The 27773-nt window shown below is 45.9% G+C and overlaps 1 protein-coding gene across 2 annotated transcripts in view; it reads left to right on the top strand.

The window, feature by feature from the left end:
- The window catches only part of LOC140064132 (guanine nucleotide-binding protein subunit alpha-15-like), a 64441-nt gene that overhangs the window by 22369 nt on the left and 14299 nt on the right, over nt 1–27773 (top strand). For both annotated transcript variants that reach the window (XM_072110702.1, XM_072110710.1), the window contains exons 5-6: nt 3889–4018; nt 23834–23987. In XM_072110702.1, coding sequence (XP_071966803.1) covers nt 3889–4018; nt 23834–23987 — 284 coding nt within the window. The remainder of the gene's footprint in view (nt 1–3888; nt 4019–23833; nt 23988–27773) is intronic.

Below are 27773 nucleotides of genomic sequence, written 5' to 3'. Positions count from 1 at the left end.
TTTGTAGTGAGACTTGCGACCGCTGTGTTCTGCGCTTAGTGGCGCACATATCCATAGCAAAGGCTGAAGTGGCAAAATTAAGTAGGGGTTGGATTTCTATTAGGCAATAACTCAGTGTCATCTCATCTGGCATAGTACTGTGCTTCCTTTGATACTTGGCTAGAAAATAGCCATAGGAGAATACAAACAGCTTCTTGAAGCCTACAGTAGCGTTCTATATATTTGATTTCTGGTTGATCTGCTGGTGGCTGTAGTTTCTGCAGTGCATGTACTTGCCAATTCTGAGCAATTTGTAGTGAGACTTGCGACCGCTGTGTTCTGCGCTTAGTGGCGCACATATCCATAGCAAAGGCTGAAGTGGCAAAATTAAGTAGGGGTTGGATTTCTATTAGGCAATAACTCAGTGTCATCTCATCTGGCATAGTACTGTGCTTCCTTTGATACTTGGCTAGAAAATAGCCATAGCAATAGGATAGCATTGTTTGGTTTTAAAAACTCAAAAAAAAACAAAAAACACAAAAAAAAAAAAAAAACACAAAAAAAAACAAAAAAAAGTAAAAAAAAAAATAAAGTTATAACTCTCATTTTAAAAATGTTTAACCCGAGGGCTAGGGGTAGAGGACGAGGGCGGGGACGTGGGCGTCCAACTACTGCAGGGGTCAGAGGCCGTGGTCCTGGGCGGGGTGAGACACCACCTGCTGATGAGGGAGCAGGGGAACGCCGCAGAGCTACACTCCCTAGGTTCATGTCTGAAGTTACTGGGACTCGTGGTAGAGCACTGTTGAGGCCAGAACAGTGCGAACAGGTGATGTCGTGGATTGCTGACAATGCTTCGAGCAATTTGTCCACCACCAGTCAGTCTTCCACGCAGTCCACCCATGTCACCGAAATCGCCACTCCTCCAGCTCCTGCACCTCAGCCTCCTCCCCCCCAGTCTGCCCCCTCCCAGGAAAATTTGGCATTTGAACCGGCATACTCTGAGGAACTGTTTTCTGGACCCTTCCCACAGTCACAAACCACTTGTCCGGTTGCTGCTGAGCAATTTTCCGATGCCCAGGTTTTCCACCAGTCACAGTCTGTGGGTGATGATGACCTTCTTGACGTAGTGGAAGTGTGTAAAGAGGTGTCCGACGATGAGGAGACACGGTTGTCAGACAGTGGGGAAGTTGTTGTCAGGGCAGGAAGTCCGAGGGGGGAGCAGACTGAGGGATCGGAGGATGATGAGGTGACAGACCCAAGCTGGGTTGAGAGGCCGGGTGAACACAGTGCTTCTGAGACGGAGGAGAGTCCTCGACCTGAACAGGTTGGAAGAGGCAGTGGTGGGGCCAGACGGAGAGGCAGGGCCAGAGCTGGTGCATCAGCGCCACTGTCAACTAGTGAAGCTCCCGTGGTGAGGGCTCTTGCGGCGAGGGCTAGATCTTCAGAAGTGTGGAGGTTCTTTAAGGAAACACCGGATGACCGACAGACTGTGGTGTGCAACATTTGCCAAACCAGGCTCAGCAGGGGTTCCACCACTACTAGCTTAACTACCACCAGTATGCGCAGGCATATGAATGCTAAGCACCCCACTCAGTGGCAACAAGCCCGTTCACCTCCGGCCGTGCACACCACTGCTCCTTCCCCTGTGTCAGCTGCTAGTCAGCCCCCTGCCCAGGACCCTGCCACAAAAACCCCATCGTCGCCTCCACGATCCTCCACAGCATCCACCAGCGTTCAGCTCTCCATACCCCAGACGCTGGAGCGGAAACGCAAATATAGTGCAACCCACCCGCACGCCCAAGCCCTTAATGTGCACATCTCCAGATTGCTTAGCCTGGAGATGCTGCCCTATAGGCTAGTAGAGACCGAGGCCTTTCGCAACCTCATGGCGGCGGCCGCCCCTCGGTATTCGGTCCCCAGCCGCCACTACTTTTCCCGATGTGCCGTCCCAGCCCTGCACCAGCACGTGTCAGACAACATCATCCGTGCCCTGACCAACGCCGTTTCTGACAAGGTCCACCTGACCACGGACACGTGGACGAGTGCTGCCGGGCAGGGCCACTATATATCGCTGACGGCACATTGGGTTAACTTGGTGGAGGCTGGGACCGAGTCTGACCCTGGGGCTGCTCATATACTGCCGACGCCGAGGATTGCGGGGCCTACCTCGGTCCAGGTGTTTCAGGCCTACTATGCCTCCTCCTCCTCCCACCCCTCCTCCACCTCCTCCTCCGAACTACCATCCGTGGGCACGGCGCCATCAGTCGGTAGCTCTAGGCACAGCAGCAGTGCCGTCGCTAAGCGACAGCAGGCGGTGCTGAAACTGCTGAGCCTAGGCGATAAAAGGCACACCGCCCAAGAGCTATTACAGGGCATTCCACATCAAAGTTGTTAACTTTGTCGCCACCCTGCTGTGTAATCCCCAAAATATACTTGCAAACTTTTACCATTTAGGGATATTATTTCAGCGCTTCTTGCGCATCTGTTTACATTCCCCTCACCCGGCATATCCTAAACTTATAAGAATGCTACTACACTTGATCTTATACAAAAGGTTCTTAGAAGTGCTGTTTGGGGAGTAGCCTAGAGACAGGGGCTTGGATTGGCGAAAGCTCGCCTGGCAGCGGAGCGCCAGCTCCATGCCAAGATCCAACTAACATAGTTTTAACTGCAGCACCTTTAATCTACTACTAGTTCACTGCCTCCATACATCGTCCCCTTATCAAACGAGCTGTGTCAGGCAGAATTTTGGGTTGTTTTCATGGCTTCCATGTTAACTTTGTCGCCACCCTGCTGTGTAATCCACAAAATATACTGGCAAACTTTTATCATGTACCGATATTATTTGAGCGCTTCTTGCTCACCTCCTTTGGTTCCTCTCTGCCACCCATTGGTTTGAAGCCTGAGTCCATTTAGGGTATGTCGCCATGACACTCTCTAGCCTGCTGCCGCTGCCTCTGCATGCCGTCCCCTATAGTGTCAGGGTCAATTATTGGATGTTTTAGATGCTATCTAGCTTCATTCTGTCACTCTGTCATGGCCATGCTGTTGCCCATAATTTTGGCATAATGGTGCGATTATGCAGCCTCAGAGGCATCCATGCATGCTGCCCCTGCTGTTTCCTGTCCATTTCCGTGGTGTTTCCATCCTTTTCTGAGGTTCCCAGGTGTTTGGCCAAGCTTCCCTGTGCAGAGCCTTGGTCCCCTTGAAAAATGCTCGAGTCTCCCATTGACTTCAATGGGGTTCGTTATTCGAGACGAGCACTCGAGCATCGGGAAAAGTTCGTCTCGAATAACGAGTACCCGAGCATTTTAGTGTTCGCTCATCTCTATACTCAGCCCTTTTTGGTTTTTGCGTTTCTGTTTTTTACTTCCCTCATTCCAAAAGTAATAACTTTAAAAAAAAATTTTTTACAAAGATGTTTTAGGGCTTGTTATCTTTGGGACAAATTGTACTTTTTAGTGGCGCCATTTAATATTTCATGCAATGTGCTGGAAAGCTGGAAAAGCGGTGAAATTGACAACAAAAAAACATTTGCTTCGTTTTCGTGTGGGCTCTTTTTTCTGTGCTCCAAATTACACTCCCCTTCATTCTTTGGGTCGGTACAATCACAGAGATACCAAATTTATATAGGTTTTATACGACAATTGTTCTTTTGGATGGTTCTCATAAATCTGCTCCGAATTAAATATGTCACTTGCCATTGTTCACGTGGGACAGTTAACATTACTGGTGACACTAGATTCCTAGTGGAAGACTGAGCATTATAGTTATATCGCTTATGATAGATCTTTAAAAGACGCAACAGTGCCATAATTTACAGTAACGGGTGGCATGCAAGCATTGGAAGACATTGTGGGTCTTAACATTGTGACACATTATAATATTAATCATATTTTATATACATAGACTGGTGGATGTTGGGGGTCAGAAATCAGAGAGAAAGAAGTGGATTCATTGCTTTGAGAATGTGAATTGCCTTATCTACCTGGCATCACTTAGTGAATATGATCAACAGTTAGAAGAGAGCAAAGAGGAGGTAAGAAATGTATCAATGTTAGATATCAATGTTGGACACTAAAAGAATGTCTTGAAGGTATTTATGGCTTACGTGATTGAAGAACACCTTTCACCTCTTCTGACATGTCTGTTTTAAATAGTAGTATTCATTATAATGTAATACTGGACTTGGAATTAAATAAATATGGAGTCTTTCAGTAAGGTAAGGCTACCTGCTACCTGTGCTTTTAACTGTCTCATTTAGACAGGTGTGTCTGTTGCTTGTCCTCTTGAATTGCAGAAATGGGATGTTCATGTGCAGTAAGTATTTGCATGTTTATTTCACGTCTGCACGTCATTGGTAGTGATGAGCGGTTTGGATTGAATTCGGGTTTATAGAGTTTGAACATTGTGGAAAAATTTTGTTCAGGACATGGACTCGACACCATACTTGAACCCAAACATGGGGCCCATTGGAGTCAATGGGAACCTGATTTTAACACCCCAAAGATTGCTGTAAAATGAAGGTACTAAGGGCTAGAGGTTTAATCAAAGGTTGGTTTAACAATAATGGGCTATGTAAATTAAAAAAACATTTTTTAAAAAATTATATAAAAAAATAAAATGCTGTTGATGTCACTGCACTCGAAGAAGGTATTGATAGTGATGAGTGGACCTGACTAGCACTGTTGGTGAAAGAGGATACAGCTAGAATGACAGTAAGCGGCAGCTAGAAATCTTTGGCTTTTTCTAGGGATTATGAATACACTATGTGTATTTCCATACCCTAATTTTAGAGTAGTGACAGTAACTGCTGGTGCATACCTGTAGTTATTATGGAGTGACAAGAACTTCAAATGTGTATTCAAATGAGGAATGAAGCAAATAAGGGACACGGATGTGGTGCTGCTGCTGGTGCTGCAGGCGGAGGACTGTTACATTGGTGTACCTGCTACAACTTCCTCTGGCAGCAGTGCTTACCGCATATTCATGTAGGCCACAATAGAAAGGAAAGGCCAGACAAAGTTGAGGCATTGGTCTATTACATTGCAAAGAGTGCCTAAAGATCCATTGGATTGTCTTCAACCCACTCTACATACATGTCATGGAGCACTTGCCAATGCCCACAGTTGCAGACATATACACTCACCGGCCACTTTATTAGGTACACCATGCTAGTAACGGGTTGGACCCCCTTTTGCCTTCAGAACTGCCTTAATTCTTCGTGGCATAGATTCAACAAGGTGCTGAAAGCATTCCTCAGAGATTTTGGTCCATATTGACATGATGGCATCACACAGTTGCTGCAGATTTGTCGGCTGCACATCCATGATGCAAATCTCCCGTTCCACCACATCCCAAAGATGCTCTATTGGATTGAGATCTGGTGATTGTGGAGGCCATTTGAGTACAGTGAACTCATTGTCATGTTCAAGAAACCAGTCTGAGATGATTCCAGCTTTATGACATGGCGCATTATCCTGCTGAAAGTAGCCATCAGATGTTGGGCACATTGTGGTCATAAAGGGATGGACATGGTCAGCAACAATACTCAGGTAGGCTGTGGCGTTGCAACGATGCTCAATTGGTACCAAGGGGCCCAAAGAGTGCCAAGAAAATATTCCCCACACCATGACACCACCACCACCAGCCTGAACCGTTGATACAAGGCAGGATGGATCCATGCTTTCATGTTGTTGACACCAAATTCTGACCCTACCATCCGAATGTCGCAGCAGAAATCGAGACTCGTCAGACCAGGCAACGTTTTTCCAATCTTCTACTGTCCAATTTCGATGAGCTTGTGCAAATTGTAGCCTCAGTTTCCTGTTCTTAGCTGAAAGAAGTGGCACCCGGTGTGGTCTTCTGCTGCTGTAGCCCATCTGCCTCAAAGTTCTGTGCATTTAGAGATGCTCTTCTGCCTACCTTGGTTGTAATGGGTGGCGATTTGAGTCACTGTTGCCTTTCTATCAGCTCAAACCAGTCTGCCCATTCTCCTCTGACCTCTGGCATCAACAAGGCATTTCCGCCCACAGAACTGCCGCTCACTGGATGTTTTTTCTTTTTCGGACCATTCTCTGTAAACCCTAGAGATGGTTGTGCGTGAAAATCCCAGTAGATCAGCAGTTTCTGAAATACTCAGACCAACCCTTCTGGCACCAACAACCATGCCACGTTCAAAGGCACTCAAATCACCTTTCTTCCCCATACTGATGCTCGGTTTGAACTGCAGGAGATTGTCTTGACCATGTCTACATGCCTAAATGCACTGAGTTGCCGCCATGTGATTGGCTGATTGTAAATTAAGTTTTACAGAGAAGTTGGACAGGTGTACCTAATAAAGTGGCCGGTGTGTGTAGTTCCCAACAGCTTGTGTTGGAGGATGATGATGTGGACAGTGTACCATTGCAGGACATCTACTGTGATGAAAACAAAGTGCCAACTTCTGCGGCTTTCTGTAATGTGAAGACAGACAAGGAAGGCTACGGTGAGGGTTTGTTGAAAAAAGATCTGAGGCGTGATGACGATGTCCTGGGCCAAACGTGGGTCAAAAGCATTTATAATTTGGAGGAAGAGGTAGCCACAAAGCCAGCGGTAGCCAGTAGAAGATGCTGAAGGGTGTAAAGGCACGTCTATAGCCACAATATTGCCTGCTGCAGCCCACTGTGCCCATAGACTGAGCACAAAAAGTCTGGTCCAGAGGATCTCCATGGCACGACTGGTACTATAAGGCATCACTGGATGATTCAAGTAGTTCTAAGACTGCTATTGTAACATAACATTGTATGATGCAAAGAGTACAAAAACTGTTGCTGTAATTTACCACTGCATGATGCAAATAGTTCTAGGACTGGTCCTGTAACGTAACAATGTATAGTGCACATAGAACTAAGACTAGTACTGTAAGGCATCAATGTATGATTCAAATAATACTTAAATTTGTACTGTAACGTGTACGTTGCAATTAATAATAAGGCTGCTATTGTTAGGCATCCCTGTAGGATGCAAATAGTACTAGGACTGGTACTGTTACATAACACTGTATGATACAGATAGTACTAAGTCTGGTACTGTAAGGCATTACTGTATGATTCAAATAGTACTTATACTGATACTGTAACGTAACATTGTATGATGCATATAGTACTTAGACTGGTACTGTAACATAACACTGTATGATGCACATGGAACTAAGAGTAGTACTGTAATGCAACACTGTATGATAAAAATAGCACTAAGACCGGTACTTTAAAGTATCACTGTATGATGAAAATAGTATGAAAATTGGTACTGTAAGGTAATACTGTATGATGGAAATAGTACTAAGCTTGGTAATGTAACATAACACTGTATGATCCAAATAGTACTAAGACCGATACTGTAACATAATACCTGTATGATGCAAATATTACTAAGACTGGTCCTTTAAGGTTTTAATGTATGATGCTGTAAATGCAAATAGTACCAAGACTGGTCCTGTAAGGTATTAATGTATGATGATGTAAATTCAAACAGTACTAAGACTGGTATATAAGATATTACTGTATGATGATGTAAATGCAAATAGTACTAAGATTGGCCCTGCACTAAAGCAACCAATGAATAGAAACATGCAGATCTTTAGAGTGCCATAAAAAGGCCAATGATTTCAGATTTCCATCCCTAATCACACCAGCCTCTTCTCCCTACCTAACTGCCCTGAAAAGGGTAATTCATTTTTACTCCATTTTTAAGTCCATGCCATTCTGACTGACTCAATATCTCACTAGCTCTGTTTCTTCTCTGTAATAGCACTGGGACATGTGATTCTACCACTAATACAGCAGGGTCACATGTCCCATCTGGTCATAGAGGGCATGGCTCTGGTTGCTAAGGGGCTGGTTGGTTGCACGAACCCCTTGCCCAGACGACAGGCTGGTGCTCGGCTTTGGCAACATGGGTGCTGAATCCACCATGTTCAGTAAGAACCCGAACTCTGTAGTTCGGGTCCTGTCACACTAGTAACCAGTTTTTTTCACATCTTTCACATTACTTTGTGCCCAGCCCAGTTGATAGCTTATCAACATTTGAAAAAAAAATGGACCATATATATTTTTTTTGTGGATTCATTGACTACTATGGAGGTCTGTGTTTCACATGTGAGAAAAAAAAGTGCATGCTGGTATTTTTTTTTTCAATGTCTGCGCATCCGTAAAGACGCTTAGAAAAAAATGCTATCTGCAAACAAAATAGATAACAAACACATCAAAAATACCCATCTAAGTGAGCCCTTAACAGTTGTTTGCATGCTGTGTGACATCGGTGCTCCGCTCATGTGTTGATGACATTGTAAGAGGACTGTCCTTGCTGCAAACATAGGACCAGCTCACTAGGGCTCCTGCACATGCAAAGGTTTGTGTATTTTTTACAGCCAACAAATGTCCCCATTCACTAATATTCATGCACAAGGGTGTGGAAGGTCCTTTTTGCATGCACACTACAGCCTTGTGTGTGAGCCCATAGAATGATATGGGGATGTGTGCAAGCTGTTGAAACAATGGACATGTGCTTTTAGCCCAGGTGTAGAGTTCATGGTATTTTTGCTAGAAATTAGTAGCTAAATTGACAATATTGCTGTTACCAGTTGGGGATTCTATACTTGAAAAAAACTTGGCACTCCTGTGATACTTGATTTGCATATTTTATTATAGTGAATTGGCAATCCAAAATTAATGCAACGTTTCGGTCTTATAACATCAGACCTTCTTCAGGCACTGTACAGAAAATGAAATATATAAACAAAATAAATACATACATCTCGGTAATAAGCGAAATAATAGGTATAATTAACAAAAATGACAATAAAAGGATCATGATAAGTGTGAGCCAAATGTGATGGTGGCCTGATGGGTATCGTGGATGCTGCAGTGGACATAACCATCCACGGGTGAAGACACGGCCACTAATGAGGTCTAGATAGATGATGGTGAGAACTATATTAGGAGATAAAAAAGGGGATCCAAGTGTACAGGCACAATGAAACGGAATATTAAGGAAGCATAGAGAGGAACCAAATGTACAGGCAAGATGAGATAGAGCAATAAGGAAGTATTGAGAGGATATTGTTTGTGTCCAGCAGGTGTATAAAAAGGTATCAGTGGTGTGATATCTGGCAACGTGGTGTCCAGTAATGTAACCCTATAGTGTCCCAGGGGAAACTGTCTTACCGGATTGCTGGGCTTGCGGTGGTGTGAATACGGTTCTATGACCGTTGTGGAACGCGGGAGACCCCGCTGTAGGTTGGCTGAGCTGGTGTTATGTTGCGGATCACGGTTATATAAGCTGTGGGACTGGAACCGGAAGCGACGTTCCGGCTATGCGTTCCAGCGCGGAACGCGGAAGTGCATAGAAGCCGGTAAGAAAAAAAAAATTTATGGGGAGGAGCTGTGTATGATATAGAGGTGTAGTGCCGCTGAGTGATGATGATTGTGTGTGAAGTCATGGCAATGGTGCCTAGGAGAAGAACAAAAAAAGGGGACAGTACAGGACAGAGATAAATTATACCTTAGTGATGCTGGTGTCAGACTATTGAATCTGTAAATAGAACAAGACATGTTAAAGAGAATAGTGCTGAAACATGGATGTACAATTTACTGTCACATGAGTCCCTGTAGCTCATATTCCCTGTTCAGTCCATTGGGGGACATAGCATCTTGTCTATGTATCCAGAATGCTTTGCGGAGACGGAGTTGTTTAACTCTGTCCCCTCCGCGTCTTGGAGCTGGTACATGTTCCACTACTTGGAACTTCAGCTGTGAGATCCTGTGATTAGCCTGTTCAAAATGATGGGGTAAAGGTAACGGCAGTTTCTTGCAGCGAATATCGTACTTGTGGTTCGAGATGCGGTCCTTTATATGGTGGACAGTCTCGCCCCCATATATGAGGCCGCAAGGTATTTTATTACATAGACGACAAAAGAGGAATTACAGGTAAAATAGTCATTAATTGGGTATGCTGTACCCGTGCGTGGGTGGTAGTCCTTGTCTCCTTTTTTACCATTCCTGGTAACAGGAAGGAGAGAGGTTAAAAGTTCCCTCCCAGCATCCTCCCACCAGTGTCTGCCAAATAACCACACCTGGAATGGATGCAAATGTATTTATTTAGTATGTTAAATCACACACAAGAATACAACAAAACAATCAAAATTAGGGAGGGAATAAATAGGCCGTCATGGTGAACTAATGGAAACTGATTTACCGGTAGGTTCTAAATCTGAATTTCCATCACGTCCCCCATGACGGCCACCTGGAGACTTATCAAATGAGATGATAAGTTAGAGTGGGATAACCGATTGGAGCACCTTCCTTCCGAAGGCCAGATCTTTATTCTTTGGAATGTTCAATCTGTAATGTTTAAGTAATGTATTTTGGGAAGCCCAAGTTGCTGCCCTGCAGATCTGGTCTAACGTAGCTTCCCTTCTTTCTGCCCACGATGTAGACATGACTCTTGTGGAGTGAGCTCTTATGTTCGATGGTACTGGCTTGTTCTGTAGGCTGTAACACTTTGAAATTGCCATCTTGAGCCATCTAGCTATAGTGACCTTAGATGCCTTTTTTCCCTTGTTGGGTCCCTGGAATTGAATGAAGAGGTTATTATCTACGCGCCATTCCCAGCCTCCTTTCAGAGAGAACACACTCTCAGCTCTGCTCAGCCACTTTATGCAGACTGATTAAGCTGCTCCCACCACCTGTGTCCAAGGTGCTGGACAACACAACCTCAGCACTAAGGCCTTGCATAATAGGAAAACCTAGGGGAAACATACCGCCCATCCACAGTTAACCCCTTCAATGTCTCACATACCCTCCCCCTCTGTTTGACCCTGTGGGGGCGAACACCTTTGGCCATCAGACAGTGGGTACGAGACAGGGCATCGGCATTCCCATGCAGCTTTCCTGCTCGATGTTCTACCGTGAACTTGAAATTCTGCAACATTAGGAACCACCTTGTGACCCTGGCGTTCCTCTCTTTAGCCTGACTCATCCAGGTGAGGGGAGAGTGATCGGTCACTAGTGTAAACTGTCGCCCTATCAAGTAATACCTCAGGGATTCCAGAGCCCATTTAATCGCCAAGCACTCCCTCTCAACTATACTATAGTTCTTCTCAGGAGGTGTGAGCTTGCGGCTCAGGAATGTCACGGGATGTTCCTCACCCTCCACTACTTGGGACAGGACAGCCCCTAAGCCCACGTCAGAAGCGTCAGTCTGCACAATAAAGGTCTTGGTGAAGTTAGGGGTGATCAGTACCGGTCCCTCGCACAAAACAGTCTTAAGTCGCTGAAACGCCCCCTCAGCCTCTTCACACCACTTTACCATTACCGACCCGCTACCCTTGGTCAGGTCTGTCAGGGGTGCCGCTATTGTCGCAAAATCGGGAATAAATCGGCAATAATAGCCCACTATGCCTAGGAAAGCCCTCACTTGCTTCTTGCTCACAGGTCGTGGCCACTGCTGTATCGCCTCCACTTTATTTACTTGGGGTTTGATGACACCTCGCCCAATACGGTACCCCAGGTAACGGGCTTCTTCCAGACCAAGTGCACATTTTTGGGGGTTCGCTGTCAACCCTGCTGCCCTCAGGGAGTCTACCACTGCTTGTACCTTGGCTAGATGACTCTCCCAATCGTTACTATAGACTATGATGTCATCCAGGTAGGCCGAGGCATATCTCCGGTGAGGTTTTAGCACGAGATCCATTAACCTCTGGAATGTGGCGGGAGCCCCATGTAGCCCAAAGGGGAGTACCACATACTGAAATAGCCCATCAGGAGTAACAAAAGCTGTCTTCTCTCTAGCCCTGTCAGTAAGGGGTACCTGCCAATACCCTTTCGTCAGGTCAAGGGTGGAGAAGAACCTAGCCTGTCCAAGTCGTTCTATCAACTCGTCAACTCTAGGAATAGGGTAAGAATCAAATTTGGATACCTCGTTCAACTTCCTAAAGTTATTGCAGAACTGTAGGGAACCATCAGGCTTGTGAATCAACACAATAGGACTCGACCAGTCACTTTTAGACTCCTCGATAACCCCCAGGTCTAACATCTGCCTGACGTCTTCGGTTATGGCTTGCCGGCGCGCTTCAGGGACCCGGTAGGGTTTTTGGTGTACCCGGATGTGGGGTTCGGTTATGATGTCATGCTTGATGACTGAAGTACGACCCGGTAACTTAGAGAACACATCAGCGTTTCGGAGAACAAACTCCTTCGCTTCCTGAATCTGGGCCCTGGAGAGGGACTCCGAGATCCGTACTTCAGGCACCTTGGCATCGGGCACACCTACCTCGGGTGTCACCTTCTTGGGGAAAGACGCTTTTCCTACTCCCACGGCTATCAGGGACTCTCTTTCCCTCCATGGCTTTAGGAGGTTCACGTGGTATATCTGTTCAGGTTTCCTCCTCCCCGGCTGATATACCTTGTAGTTAACCTCCCCTACTTTCTCCATGACGCCATATGGACCTTGCCATTTCGCCAAGAACTTACTCTCTACGGTGGGCACATGAACTAACACTCTGTCGCCTGGGTTAAAGGTCCTGAGTCTGGCTGATCTATTGTAGACCCTAGACTGGGCCTCTTGTGCTCTTGTCATGTGCTCCTTTACAAGGGGCATTACTGCCGCTATGCGGTCCTGCATATGGGAGACGTGTTCAATCACACTACAGTGGGGGGTCCTTTCCTGTTCCCAGGTCTCCTTAGCTACGTCCAGGAGTCCACGCGGGGAACGGCCATATAATAGCTCAAAGGGTGAGAAACCTGTGGAAGACTGGGGTACCTCACGTATGGCAAACATCAGATGAGGCAACAAACAATCCCAGTCCCTCCCATCTTTGCTGACCACCCTCTTTAGCATCCCCTTCAAAGTCTTGTTAAACCTCTCGACCAGGCCATCTGTCTGGGTGTGATATACAGAGGTGCGGAGCTGTTTAACCTGCAGTAATTTACACATCTCCTTCATTACTCTAGACATGAATGGAGTACCCTGGTCAGTCAAGATTTCCTTGGGGAGGCCTGTGCGGGAGAATACCTGGAACAGCTCCCTAGCAATGTTTTTGGAGGAGGTATTCCTTAATGGAATCTGGATACCGCGTAGCGTAGTCCAGGATAACCAGGATGTACTGGTGCCCCCTTGTGGATTTGACTATGGGGCCAACCAAATCCATTGCAATCCGTTCAAACGGCACCTCTATGATTGGTAATGAGACCAGAGGACTCCTGAAGTGGGACACCGGGGCAGTAAGTTGACACTCAGGGCAGGAGCTACAATACTGGTTTACCTCCTCCCACACCCCGGGCCAGAAAAATCTCTGCAGGATCCTCTCTCGGGTCTTCTCAGCACCTAAGTGCCCTCCCAGCACATGTTTGTGTGCCAAATCTAGCACCAGCCTATGGTGAGATTGGGGTACTACAAGTTGCTCAACCTCCTCACCCCGTATCTGGTCAACCCTGTACAACAGTTCCCCAACAATCACCATTCGGGGGTATATTTTGTCAGCCCCTGGTATTTGGAGTACCCCATTTATCACTTTAACATTCTCCCGTGCTTTAAATAAGGTAGGGTCCTGTAGCTGTGCAGCCCCAAAATTTTCACGGGAAAAAGATCCGGCATGTCGGTTACCTCCTCGTGGCCCGCGACATCACCAGCAAGGACCTCTAGGGGAGAGAATTCATCACATGGGGTCACCCCTACTGCTGGTGTGGGCACATTGGCCTCAAAGGGTTCAGGGGCCAAGGCCGGACATAACTGATGTCCATTATCTGCAACAGCACCTGAGGTGGGTCTTCGTCTCCAGAGGTCCCAAAACACCGGTAAGTCTCTGCCGATAATAGCCTCATGAAACAGGGTCCCCACCACCCCCACTTCATGGGTGACAGTACCACAAGGTGTATGTAGGTTGATGACAGCAGTGGGATATTCGCGAGTGTCCCTATGTATACATAACACTCCCACTTTACGCCCACTGTACAGTCCAGGATCAACCAAAGTTCCCCGCACCAGGGTGACCAGACTCCCTGAGTCTAGCAAGGCTTCCACCGATTGTGACCATACACACTTGGGGTTCTGCATCCGTGACTGACTCGGCTGCCAGAACCGGCCGGGCAAACAGTGACATTCGCCGGGTCTGGTTGCAGTCCATTGGCTCCACTGACAGGGGACAGTTGGCAGCAATATGGCCCATTTCATGGCATCGCCAGCACTGGATACGGCTACGAGCCTCACTGAGTTTCTGTGTATCCAAGCCCCCCAGTGGACCCCCTCCCAACCTGACCTGTCTCCCCTTTTCTGCAGTAGCAGTCTTACCAGATGGTTTGGTGACCCTGTCACTGGCACTTCTTTGTGCGGGAGACATAAGTAGAAGATCCTCTGTAGCCCGATATATCTCTCTACTAGGGACACGAGTTCCTCAGCATTGGTTGGACCGGCCTGTCCAACCCATCGCTGGAGCCGAGAGGGCAGAGAACGGATGAACTTGTCAAGAACAACTCTCTCGACCATTTGTGCCGGGGTGCAGTCCTCTGGTTGTAGCCACTTCCGGACAAGGTGGACCAGTTCATGCATTTGGGAGCGTGGGGGTAGTTTTTCTGAGTACGCCCACTGGTGGACCCGGCTGGAACGGACTTGTATGGTGACCCCAAGACGAGCCAGGATCTCCGCCTTTAGCTGGGGGTACTCACGGGCCTCCGTTTCACTCAGGTCGTAGTAGGCCTTCTGCGATTCACCTGTCAGGAACGGTGCCAGGACATCTGCCCACTGCTCAGCTGGTAACTCCTCTCGCTCAGCTACTTGCTCGAACACAGTGAGAAACGCCTCCACGTCGTCGGTCGCCATCATCTTTTGTAAAGCCTTTTGTACTGCAGCCCGTGCGGAATGCTGGACAACCGGGTACCCTTGCAAACCAGTATGGGACCCCTCAGTAGTCGTCGCTTGCGGTGCTGCCATAACGCCAGAAAACTTTTCCATCATCAGCTGGAACATGGCTCGGGACTCTTCCTGCTGTTGCTGTAGCATGGCTCGGGACTCTTCCTGCTGTTGCTGGAGCATGGCTTGCTGCTGTCGGGACCTCTCCTCCTGCTGCTGGAGCATGGCTTGCTGCAGCTGTCGATTAGCCTGGGACTCTTCCTGCTGCTGCTGCCGATTAGCTCTGGCCTCCTCCTGCTGCTGCTGCCGATTAGCTCTGGCCTCCTCTTGCAGGTATTTAATAAAGTCCTCCATCTTGGCTTTATCCTGCAATTTGCCTGCTGCTTTCACCCAGGCCATGCAATGTTGCAGGATGTAGCAAGCCTTTCAGGTGTGTGTCTTTTGAACTGCCCGCATCCTCCACCATATGTGGGAGATTTGGCCCAGTAGAGACCGTGGTAGCGGGGTGCTGTGATGTAGTTCAAGACAGTGACACCAAAGTACAGTCCAAAACAGGTCTTGCCTGCGTTTATTGCAGCAGCAAAATAAAACAGCCTTTACATTCAGGCATTAAACAAACAAAATCCTACCCGTCAGGGTGCTAACTAAACAGAATTTCTCTAACTCACCACTAGTACATAAAATAAGTCGCTGCTCCAGGCACAGAGGTCAGGGCTGTGTGCTCTCCAGCCTCCTTTCAGAGAGAACACTCTCAGCTCTGCTCAGCCACTTTATGCAGACTGATTAGGCTGCTCCCACAACCTGTGTCCAAGGTGCTGGACAACACAACCTCAGCACTAAGGCCTTGCATAATAGGAAAACCTAGGGGAAACATACCACCCATCCACAGTTAACCCCTTCAATGTCTCACAGTGGATTAAAGGTATTTTAATACAATGTGCCTTACATCAAGCGTATGCCATTCGGCCTCCTTGGAGGATGTCGGATTATTGCAAAATGACGGCAGGATAATTTCCTGATTTCTGTGGAAATCCGAGATCACCTTGGGAAGAAAAGCAGAGTCAAGAGTTATTATAATTCTGTCATCTAAAATTTTTAAGTAAGGCTCTTGTATAGAGATGGCTTGGAGTTCTCCTAGTCTTCGGGCTGAGGTTATAGCTATCAGAAAAACTGTTTTTAAAGTCAGGTTTCTGATGTCAGAACTTTCTATTGGTTCAAATGGACCTTTAGTTAAGGCATTGAGAACCAAAGTAAGATCCCAGGTAGGGATTTTAGTAAGGACCTGAGGACGGATCCTAGAAGAGGCGGTTATGAATCTTTTTACCCGCCTATTGTCCATGAAAGGCACCCAGGGCAGACACCTGCACTTTTAAAGTGCTTATGGATAGACCCTTTTCTAATCCAGCTTGCAGGAACTCCAACACCTGAAAGACATTAGGGTTATCTTGTGATGGAGGTTTATCCCCACAAAAGGATACAAATTTTTTCCATATTTTATGATATATGGCAAATGTCACTGGTTTTCTACTCGCCTATAGAGTGTTCACCACCTTTGAGGAAAGACCCTTCCTTAACAGGAGTTCCCTTTCAGGATCTATGCCGATAGGACGAAATAGCTCGGTCTTGGATGAAGGACTGGGCCCTGGAATAGAAGATCGTTCTCCGGAGGAAGTAGGATGGGTTCCTGAAGAGCCATGGATCTCAGAAGCGGGTACCAACTCTTATTCCTCCAATTCGGGCAGATTAGTATTACCCTGGCCCTGTCCAGGTAGATCTTGCGTAGCACCTTTGAAATCAGGGGAATTGGGGGAAAGGCATATGCTAGTAGCTGGTCCCAAGTATGGCTGAATGCGTCCAGAATCCAGAATGGTTCTCTTGCGTCTAGAGAAAAAATGGTTGCACTTTGTATTCTCTCTTGAGGCAAACAAATCTATGAGTGGCTGCCCCCATAGGGTGATCAGTTGGTCGAAAATCTCCTGCTTTAGGCACCATTCGTTCGGTGAGAGTGTTTTCCTGCTCAGGAAGTCTGCTGTTAGATTTTCTCTTCCACGAAGATGAGTCGCAGAGAGAGATAGTCAATTGTCTTCTGCCCATTTGAAGATCTTCTGCAATAGGGCCAGTAAATCTTGAGACCTGGTTCTTCCTTGTCTCCTCAGATATGATACAGTGGTGATGTTGTCGGATAATATTAGGAGGTGTGAATTCCTTAGGTGAGACCTGTTGGATCTCAATGTCTTCCAAACCGCATGTAACTCTCTGAAGTTGGAGGATCTGGCATTGATTTCCTGAGTCCATTGACCCTGTACCAGCTGATCCTGGAAACAAGCGCCCCAACCTGACTTGCTTGCATCCGTCTGGATGGTAATCAAGGGCTGTTGGATCCATGGGACGCCCCTTCCTAGATTCTTTGCACTTAGCCACCTCAAAAGATCTCGTTTCACACTCAGCAGGATCTGGACCTTCTTCTCTAAGGCTCTTGGTGACCTGTCCCAGTATGAAAGGATCCAGCTTTGGAGTGACCTGGAATGGTTTTGGCACCTTGATACCACTGGGATACTGTCTGTCATCTGTCCTAAGAGCTTCATAGCTGTCCGGATTGAAACACTTGGCTTTTTCCTGAATGATAGTATGAGGTTTCTGATGTTGTCCTTCTTGTCCTGCGGAAGAGAAGAGATTTGACGACATGAATCTAAGATTACCCCCAAGAATTTTATCTGGGTAAGGGGGGAAAGATTTGACTTTTGAAAGTTGACGATCCACCCCAGACTTGTGAGTGTAGAAATAGTAAAATCCCGAGACCTGATTAGGTCTAAGCTGGTATTGGCTATAATCAGGAAGTCGTCTAAGTAGGAAACGATAGACACGTTCTGATTTCTTAAGAAAGCAACCACCTCTATCATCAGTTTGGAAAATACCCTGGGAGCGGAAGAGATTCCGAAGGGTAGTGCACAAAATTGAAAGTGGTGAGTTACCCCTTCCAAGGAAAGAACAGGGAATCTTAAATATTTCTGAGAGGAAGGGTGGATAGGAACATAATAATAAGCGTCTTTTAGGTCTATGGTGCACATAAAGGAGTTTCGGTGGATGAGGGGTATAGCAGATCTTACCGACTCCATCTTGAAACGTCTGTATGTTATGAAGCGATTTAATCCTCTCAAATTTATTATGAGGCGGTTCGATCCGTTGGGTTTTTTCACTGTGAACAGAGGGAAGTAGAACCCTTGTTCCTCTTGATTGAGCGGAACTCTCAGGATGGCCCCCAGTTGTAGCAGGTTCTGTACCTCCTGCCAGATGGTGACCTGTGTAGAAGGAGATGACGAAGATGGACAGAAGTATCTTTGGGGGGGAAGACGGGAGAATTCTATTCTGTAACCATTTTTTACAAAGTCTCTTGCCCAGAGATTTGATGTTATCTTCTCCCACTGAGAAGCATAAAATGTGAGTCTTCCCCCAACCCTGGCGTCACTGCTTTTTACTGTTTGATGGGTCACTATTTGAGGAGAATAAGAAGCCACGACCTCTGCCTCCCTTGGGATAGCTCCAGCGGCCTTGTTTGCCCTTTCCTCTGTGGCTCTCCCTTTGGTCCTTGGGGCCACGAAAAAATTTCCTTTTGGTGTCAGGTAGATTTTCCGGAAATCCCATCTTCTTGTCGGCGGCTTTCTCAAGAATGGCATCGAGGTCCGGGCCGAAGACGAATTCGCCGGAAAAGGGGACTCCACACAATTTTGTTTTGGAACTTATGTCTCCTCCCCATTGCTTTAGCCAAAGCACTCTCCTGGATGCGTTGGATAGGGCCCCTTCTGATCAGCTGAAAATCTGATGGACTCTGCTGAGGCATCAGCTAAAAACGCTGCCACCAGTTTTAGGAGAGGAATATTTTCTAGGATAATTTCAATAGGAGTATGGTCCTTAACGTGATTTTCCAGCTCCTTCAGCCAGAAGAGTAGTGTCCTGGCTACAGAGGTCACGGTCAGGTTAGACTTAAGGTTTAGCATAGATGTATCCCATGCTTTCTTGAGAAATGCTTCAGATTTCCGTTCCATAGGGTCCCAAAGCTGGCCTGCATCTTCAAACGGTAAATCCATCTTTTTAGACACCTTGGAGACTTGTACGTCCATCTTAGGACAAGCATCCCTAATTTTCAAATCATTGGGCTTGAACAGGAGTCGCTTCCTGAAATTTTTGGAGACCGTTATCTTCTTTTCAGGTTCCTGCCATTCTGCAGTAATCAGATCTTTCAAGGCATCATTGACAGGAAAGACTCTTCGCTTTTTGTTTCTCAGTCCTCCAAAGAGATCCTCTTACACTGATCTAGGAGGGATTATGTCCTCGATATTTAACGTATCCCTGACTGCTTTAAACAGTCTTTCCATTTCCTCAATAGGGAACAAATACCTGGCTTCTGAGTCCTGTAAATCAGAATGTGTTACTTCTGAATCTTTATAGGAACAAGATGGAGATTCTGAGACATCTGAATCTGATGCAGGAGTGGCTAAATCTAGATCCACACGAGCTCTTTTAGGGGAGGGACTCCTTAATCTCATCCATAAAGGAGGTTTTTTTTGTCTCTCAATTATTTATCTATGCAAGATTTACATATCGGCTATTTATGCGTATCGGGTAATTTGCTAATGCACATATTACATCTTCTGCTCTGAACATCAGACGATTTTGATTTGGATCTTGCCACTTTGCCCCCTTTCTCCTGCTTCTCCTCCTTGCCTTTCACCTTTCCACCAGATTCCTCCTGGAAGGGAAGGAGGAGAAATTTGTTGCAGGAGACCATAATAAACACACATATATATATACATATATATATATATATATATATATATATATATATATACAATAGTCCAAAAAGCGTGTGTGGAGCGGCACCGTGTGTAAAAACAATGTCGGGTGCAGGTCTTCCTAAGAGGTCCGACTTAGACCCCAATATGTAGTAATAGACAGTCGAGAAGCAGCACTCCAAAAATTCCATAAAGAAAGAAGTTTATTCCATGGTGGAATAAACTTCTTTCTTTATGGAATTTTTGGAGTGCTGCTTCTCGACTGTCTATTACTATATATATATACATATATACCATGTGGAGGACTCCTCCAGCACACTTACAGGTACCAGCAGGTGGAGAGAGCCTGCATCTGCCTCTTCAGACATGGCTGTGACGGCAGGGAGACAAAAAACACACGGCTGCAGAAGTGTCCAGAACAAACTTTGAACTTAGACCTCAGATCAACGTGTACCCCCAAAAAGGAACTTAAATACCTTCTAGGGGAGCCCATCCCCCTGTTGAAGGCTGCAGCCGGCGTTCATGTTCCGAGACCCGGCATCTGGGAGCATGAACAGGAGCATGAACGGGATTGATTTAAGGCATACGGAGCGCCACCGCTCTCCCTTAGGCGCCGCTGCCAGTGGGACGAGCGGTGTTTTCCAAGGCCGGACGGGGATGTCCAGGGAGGGCCGGAGCCGCCCGTGGACCCAACCTGCGTGGCTTGGTCGAGGACTGCGCGACGGTTATTGCTGTCGTCCCCCCTTACACCTGGATGATGCAAGGAGAGACCTTCTCTCCATCCTGACCCTGTCGGAACAGGAAGAACACTGGTGGGAGGATGCAGGGAGGGGACTTTTAACTTCTCTCCTTCCTGTTCCCACAGAGGTCAAAGGGCATCCTCCAGTTGGCCGTCATGGGGGACGTGATGGAAACATAAAGTAATTTTCTTGTAGTGTGAGGAGGTCAAGGCAAAATTGTTTAATTTTTGGTGGATGATGCGAATTGTCCAGTAGGTGTGCTGCAGCGTAGATACCTTTGTCGTGCTGGATGCTTGTGTAAAGACTTGAGACATTCCATGTGACAAGAATGGTGTCAGGTGGGATCTGTTGTAGGTTATGGATGTGTGTCAGGAAGTCATTGGTATCGAGGAGAAAAGAGGGTGTTGTCTTTGTCAATGGTGTCAGTATTTTTTCTATGAAGATGGCCAGTGGTGAGAGAAGGGAGTCAGTTGAGGCAACTATGGGTCTACAAGGGGGTTTGTCTAATCTTTTATGTATTTTAGGTAAAATGTAAATGACTGTAATGATGGGATTTTGTTTTTGTAAAAAATTGTATGTCTTTTGATCTATGGTATGGTCGTGGAGTTATTGGTCTAGGGTGTTTTTAATCTTCTGGGACAGTGTATTAGTGGGATCTCTAGAGAGTTTGCGGTATACGTTAGTATCGGATAATTGGGAGAGTATTTCCTCAGTATAATCCTCCCTGTCCATTACGACAACGGCACCACCTTTATCGGCTGGTTTGACTATCAATTTTTTATCCTGGATGAGAGACTCTAAGGCTTGGCGGTCTGTGCCTGAAAAATTACTGGGGAAATATAGGAGACCCCTTTCTATGCCGCGTTTAAATTTCTGAAAATTTTTGTTGACTGAGGATATAAAATTCTCGATTGCGTGGTCGTTTTTGGGTGGTGATAAGCTGCTTTTGGTGCTGAGGCCCAGATCACTTAGTCGGATGAGGACTGATTGGGAATCCTGGAGGGACCAAGTGTGAGTGGTTTCAGTGGAGAAGAAAGTCTTAAGTCTCACTGTTCTGTAGAACCGTTGCAAGTCAAGTTCCAACTGAAATGTATTAAGTTTTTGCGCTGGGCAAAAGGACAATCCTTTTTGCAGGAGTTCCATTTGCGCAGGACTCAGGTTAGAGGAGGAGATGTTCACTACCAGGTAGGGGGACTGGTGGTGAGGATGTGATTACCTGCGATCGAGCTATTAGCATCCACGATACCAATCAGGCCACGATACCAATCAGGCCACGATACCCATCAGGCCACCATCACATTTGGCTCACACTTTTCATGATCCTTTTATTGTCATTTTTGTTAATTATACCTATTATTTTGCTTATTACCGAGATGTATGTATTTATTTTGTTTATATATTTCATTTTCTGTACAGTGTCTGAAGAAGGTCTGATGTTATAAGACCGAAACGTTAATGAGAGGTGTTGCAGCCTACTTGTGCACCCATACCACCAACATTGAGTGACGTGTACTACTTCCACAGGGGATTCTATACTAACACAGTGAAAAGAAGGTGGATACATATGTCAGTTTCCATCAGTTATTTTATCTTTAAATCAACACAGCTGATGCTAAAACTGATTCAAAACATGATATGAAAATATAAAAAACTGAAATGTGTGAATGCACCTGTACACTATGCAATCACAGCTGATACCATCATTTTGACAAGGAAATAACGGCCAGCTATCAAATTGCATCTAAACATTTTTGTTATATATTTTGTGACATGTTGAAGACATCTGAAGTGCCATCTCAGCAATGTTTTATTATTGTACAAACATATCACTTAAAGGGAACCTATCACCAGAGGGCATTTTTTTTAGCAGGGGACAGGTTCCCACAGACAAAATAATACATAATGCAAACATGTTTTTTTAAAAAGCTCTGAGTTATATGGTTTGTGAAACTATATAACTATATAAAAAACTTTTCCTGGCTCCCTGCCAGCTTTCACATGCGAGTCCCAGGGGCATTTGGAAAGGAACTTTACCCCCTTCCCTCCCATCCTGAGGTGAATGCTCGTTCTTGCCACTGTTCAAATCAAGCCTCCCCCCCCCCTCCTCCTTCCTTCTCCCTCATATTGCATCCACCCGTCTCCACTCACTCTGTGAATTTCAATTAGTATCAGCTGCCGATTGAAGCGCGAGATTTGCTTGCTGCGGTCAGCACAATGAGGAGGAGTAGGAAGGGGAGGGGACTAGATGTAAAAAATTAAAAAATCAAGTGTTTTCAGGAGTGTTTTCAGGAGGGCAGGACTCAACTCCTTTGTCCACACGCCTCATGTGAAAGCTGGCATGGAGCCAGGTAAAGTTTAATATAGTTTATATAAAAATCATAGCACTGAGAACCTTTTATTTAAAAATATAAAAAACAAGTTTGCATGTCTGTGGGAACATTTCCTCTACCTGACTAATGCAGCTCTCTCCGGCATCTCTAGATACAAAGGGGCCTCTCAGGATAAAAGACAATATTATCAAAGCAAAATATAGAGAACAAACTGCCACAAATCATATGTAAAATAGTACTGTGGATGAATGCATAGAAAACATGGGTGCTGGGCAGCAGGTTGATAGTACATACAGTTAATAAATGTTATGTCTATATAAAATATATCTACTGAGGTATGTCCCAAAAAATGAGAACAGAACTAAAAAAAAAAACGTGATGATAACACCAACTAATCTAAAGGTGTTCGAAATAGCTGACAAAAAGTGCAAAGTATTAAAGTGCAAGTGCAGAAACTCAAAGTACAACATAAAAGGATCCATATTTTACCTCAGGAGAGTGAAGAGAGACCACGCTGCCCAGCCCCGATACGTGTTTCGGTCAACAGACCTTTGTCAAGGGTTGGTGCTGGGGAGTTCTAACTGTTATTAAATAGAGACCGATGGCCAATGGATATTCCTGTCCTAATACTAACACCTGTGGAAGCTACATTCACATGGCGGTGCATTCCCCGGACGCATGCAAGCCATGCAGCAGGGAGGAGCAGCAAATGTCATCACAAGGAGCATCATGTATCCCCTTAAGTTACTGTCTAGATATAAGCTCGGTCAGAGAAAAGGAGCAACTTATCTACCCTTCCACTTTTAAATTATGTAGACATTCACACCTGACTAATCCAGATAGATTCATCAAGACACTTTTTGACAAAAGTGCACCAAAATTTGTCATGACAAACGGGAGGTACATAGTTAGATTAAATAGTCTTAAACTGCACCAGATACTTGCTACTCAGCAATAGACAGTTTAATAAATTTGGAACAGTTGAAGAATATGGGGGCATTGCAATCTAATCTGTCTACCTTTAATTTAACCTATAGCCAAAAAGGAGCATTTGTGATTCATGTGGCATCTTCGCTGTGGTCTGACATTGCCTTTTTTTTTTACATAGAATCGCATGCGGGAGAGTTTGGCTCTTTTCAAGAGTATAATGGAGTTGCCCTGGTTTACAAACACCCCTATCATTCTGTTTCTGAATAAGACTGACTTGCTTAGTGAAAAAATTTGTTTCTCTGATTTGGCTACATACTTCCCCAGGTTCAAAGGTCAGTACATTCTTTGGATAAACAATATGCAATATACTGTTAACGAACATCTTATGGTGCCCATTTATATGCTGCTTTTTAGGCTTAAAGGGGTATTCCCACTTTGGCAAATAAATGTTAATGTTTGTATACTGGAAAGTTAAGTTAGTTTCCCATATATTTTCTGTATAAATTCCTCACAGTTTTCTAGATCTCAGCTTGCTGTCCTTTTATAGAAATCTTCATTGTTTATATCCAGTGGATAGAAATATGACCATGGTCACACAGGTGCACAGCTCACTATAACACACAATTTTGATTACTCTCTATGATTCTAACAAGCCGTGCACCTGTAACACCATGGTCAGATTTCTGTCCGCTGGAAGTAAACAATTAAGCTTTTTATACAAGGAAAGCAAGCAGAGATCTAGAAAACCGTAAGGAATTGATAAAGAAAGTATATTGGAAAATGTAATAACTTTCCATGAAACAAAACCTTTTAAAGAGAATCTGTCAGGGCCACTAAACCACCCACAGGTCCTTATGGACCGGTGCTTAAGTGGCACCCTTTAGCAAGTTCCTATGTGCCCGGTATTAAAATAAAAAACATTTATACTTACCACGTTTCAGTGCTCCCCATAACCGCACAGTCCGGTATTGAAGCCAGCGTCCTACACCTTGGTTTCACTGTGCATGCGCTGTGGTTATTGTACTTCACTGCAATGAAGCTGGGATGTAGTGCTCTGTCTTCACTGAAGTAGCGAGCACAAAAGATGGGTCCGATGCGCCTCATCGGACCCAACTCTATGTAAGTATAACATTTTTTCTTTTTATAGCACCCACGGAGGGACTTGATTTGGGACACTAAACCGCAAGTCCATGCTGACTGTGTGCGGTATAGTGTATCAAATTGCCCTGACAGGTCCTCTTTAATTAATAATTAAAGATGTTATTTCAGTGTTTGACCTCTCAAAACCTCTTAGGTTATGGCCAGACAGGGCAGCAACTGTACATGAACATAAACACAGCCCATAGCTTCCCATGTGAGAGGAACAACCAGCAAATATGTCTTGACCAGAAGTGTAACTACAAAAGGCACCTGTAGCAAAATAATGACCCTTTCTTCCCTATCCACAAAAGCATGAACGTCACAGGCTGTAATGCACATGGCTGCATAACTGCCGCCTATGGGTGCTTGTACACAGTGCATCGCAGCAGTGGTAAACACTCCAGAATTTAATAGACTATAATACTGTTATATATTCTATGGGGTCCTGTTTATATAATAATTTATTATGAGCAATATATATATATATATATATATATATATATATATATTATTTCTTATGTGCACACTATGTCCAGTATATATTGTAAATCTAAATAGTGCCCCCATAACAAATAAAATACTTCGCCACCATAATGAATTAGAGCCCCACAGAATGAATACAAATATTGTACTTTATAATTTTTACTAAGGGGCCCCCTTTCTTAGCCTTTGACTGGGTCCCTGATGGGAATACTAATGGGAATGCCAAGATGGCGCCCCTATTCAGACCCAAACAATCTAATGTTGACAAACTAACCTAATATGCATTACAAATTGTATGTTTTTTTGTAAATCAGATAATTACAGATTCTGTCTTATAGCATGTCATAAGTTTTACTTCATGAGAAAAGAATAACTAGATGGATATCATATCAACTATACGATATCCATCAGACCATGCCTTAACGGCCTTTATACTAACTGTCCATTATATCAGATTTTCTGTGATACAATGAGGTCAGTAGAGGATGATTAATATCCTTTTTCCAACTGAGATACTTTTCACCACTGAATCGACTTGACATATGTGTGTTTTACTATATCTGTTTAAAGATTATGCATTACTTCAGGAGGAAAGCAAAAGAGATAATGACACCCCCTCCCTTTTCTCAGAACACTCTTCTAAGACTGCAAATGCATATGATTTGCACATTCCATATGACAGAATATGTGTCACGGGTGGACCCGCGACCCACATCGCGGGTCGCGGGCTCACCCGTGCCTCTCGCTCCCCGCAGGCACCGCGCCAGCGCGTCTCACCTCTCCCCGCTCCCGAGTCCCGGCCTCGCTCCCTGTGCGCGCGGTCCTGCGCCTTAGGACGCGTGCGCGGCACTTCTAGGAAATTTAAAGGGCCAGGGCGTCATTGATTGGCGCTGGTCATTTCCCATGAGGCTATTTATATCTGCATCTCCCAACTAACCCTGCCTGATCTTTGTGCCTCACAGCCTTAGAGAAAGCTCTGTTGCGATTTGCCTGTGTTCCAGTGTCTACCGCGTTCCTGTGTCTCCTGCATGCCTGACTTCCTCCGTGTTCCTGTGTTGCCTGACCTCCTCCGTGTTCCCGTGTACCAGTGTTCCTCCGTGTTGCTGTCGTGTGTGCTGTGTTCCCGTACCCTTCTGCTTGGACCTCCTGTTGCTGACCCCGGTTTGGACTCTGACGTTGCATCTCTGCCTCCTGCCCTGACCCTGTGCCTGGACTGTGACCTCGAGCTTGACTGCTGTTTCTGTACCTCAACCTTGGCCGCCACTGCAGACAAGTCACGCCTGAGGAACGACCTGGTGCTACCACGCCACAGCTTGTCTAACCCACTTTGCGGCGGGCTCTGGTGAAAACCGGGTTCCACTTAGACTCCGCTGCCAGGTAGTGGCTTGAGTCATCGTCTGCAGTGGTCCAGTGGATCCACATCCCGTAAGCCTGACAGTAAGATCCGGCCATGGATCCCGCCGAGGTTCCGTTTCCTAGCAAGCCTGACCTCGCTACTATTGTGATGCATCAAACCCGGCAGATTGCTGCGCAGCATGATCAGCTGGAGCAGGTCACTGACATGTTGCAGCAACTATTAGCCAACCAACAACCGCAACAGGTTCCGGAAGCTGCTCTAGCGACTCCTACAGCTCCGACTCCTCTTCCAGCTGTTGAACCCAGGATGCGCTTGTCCATGCACAGCAAATATGATGGTGATCCTAAGATGTGCAGAAGTTTTTTAACTCAGTGCTCCCTGCATATTGAGCTTATGCCGACCCAGTTTATTTCGGAGCGATCGAAGGTGGCATTTTTAATCAGCCTACTCTCTGGGAAAGCTCTGGCCTGGGCTACACCCCTGTGGGACAGAAGCGACCCTGTTACGGCTTCTCTCACGGCCTTTGTGTCCGAATTTAGGGCTGTGTTTGAGGAACCAGCTCGGGCCTCCTCCGCCGAGTCTGCCTTATTGAACTTACGCCAGGGAAATTCCTCCGTGGGAGAGTATGCGGTCCAGTTCCGTACTTTGGCGTCAGAACTTGCCTGGAATGACGCCGCCTTGTCTGCCGCTTTCAAGAAGGGTCTCGCTTCTCATGTGAAGGATGCTCTGGCCGCTCGTGATCTGCCGTCTACTCTGAGTGGTCTCATCACCTTGGCCACCCAGATAGACGTGTGATTTAGAGAGCGTGCTGAGGAATCACGCCTCGAGCAACCTCAAGTCCGTCCTCGACGCCTTCCCCGCCTGGCCCCGGCCTTCCAAAGACCACTCCAGCCTCAGGTCATACCACCCGCAGAGGAGCCTATGGAGTTGGACAGAGCTAGACTCTCCTCCCAGGAACGCATCAGAAGGGACCAGGGTAACCTTTGCCTTTATTGTGCTAGTCCGGAGCACTTCATCGGGTCCTGTCCTATCCGTCCTCAGCGTCCGGGAAACGCCAGCACCTAGTGTTCTTGGGAGAAGCGTCCCTAGGTGTCTGCCAAGCTTCTCCACGTCTGTTGATTCCGGTGTTTCTCAGCGT

This window comes from Engystomops pustulosus, chromosome 1, assembly GCF_040894005.1.
Source record: "Engystomops pustulosus chromosome 1, aEngPut4.maternal, whole genome shotgun sequence".
NCBI lineage: Eukaryota > Metazoa > Chordata > Amphibia > Anura > Leptodactylidae > Engystomops > Engystomops pustulosus.
The sequence above is the reverse complement of the archived record's forward strand: the minus strand, read 5'-3'. Positions and strand labels throughout refer to the sequence as shown.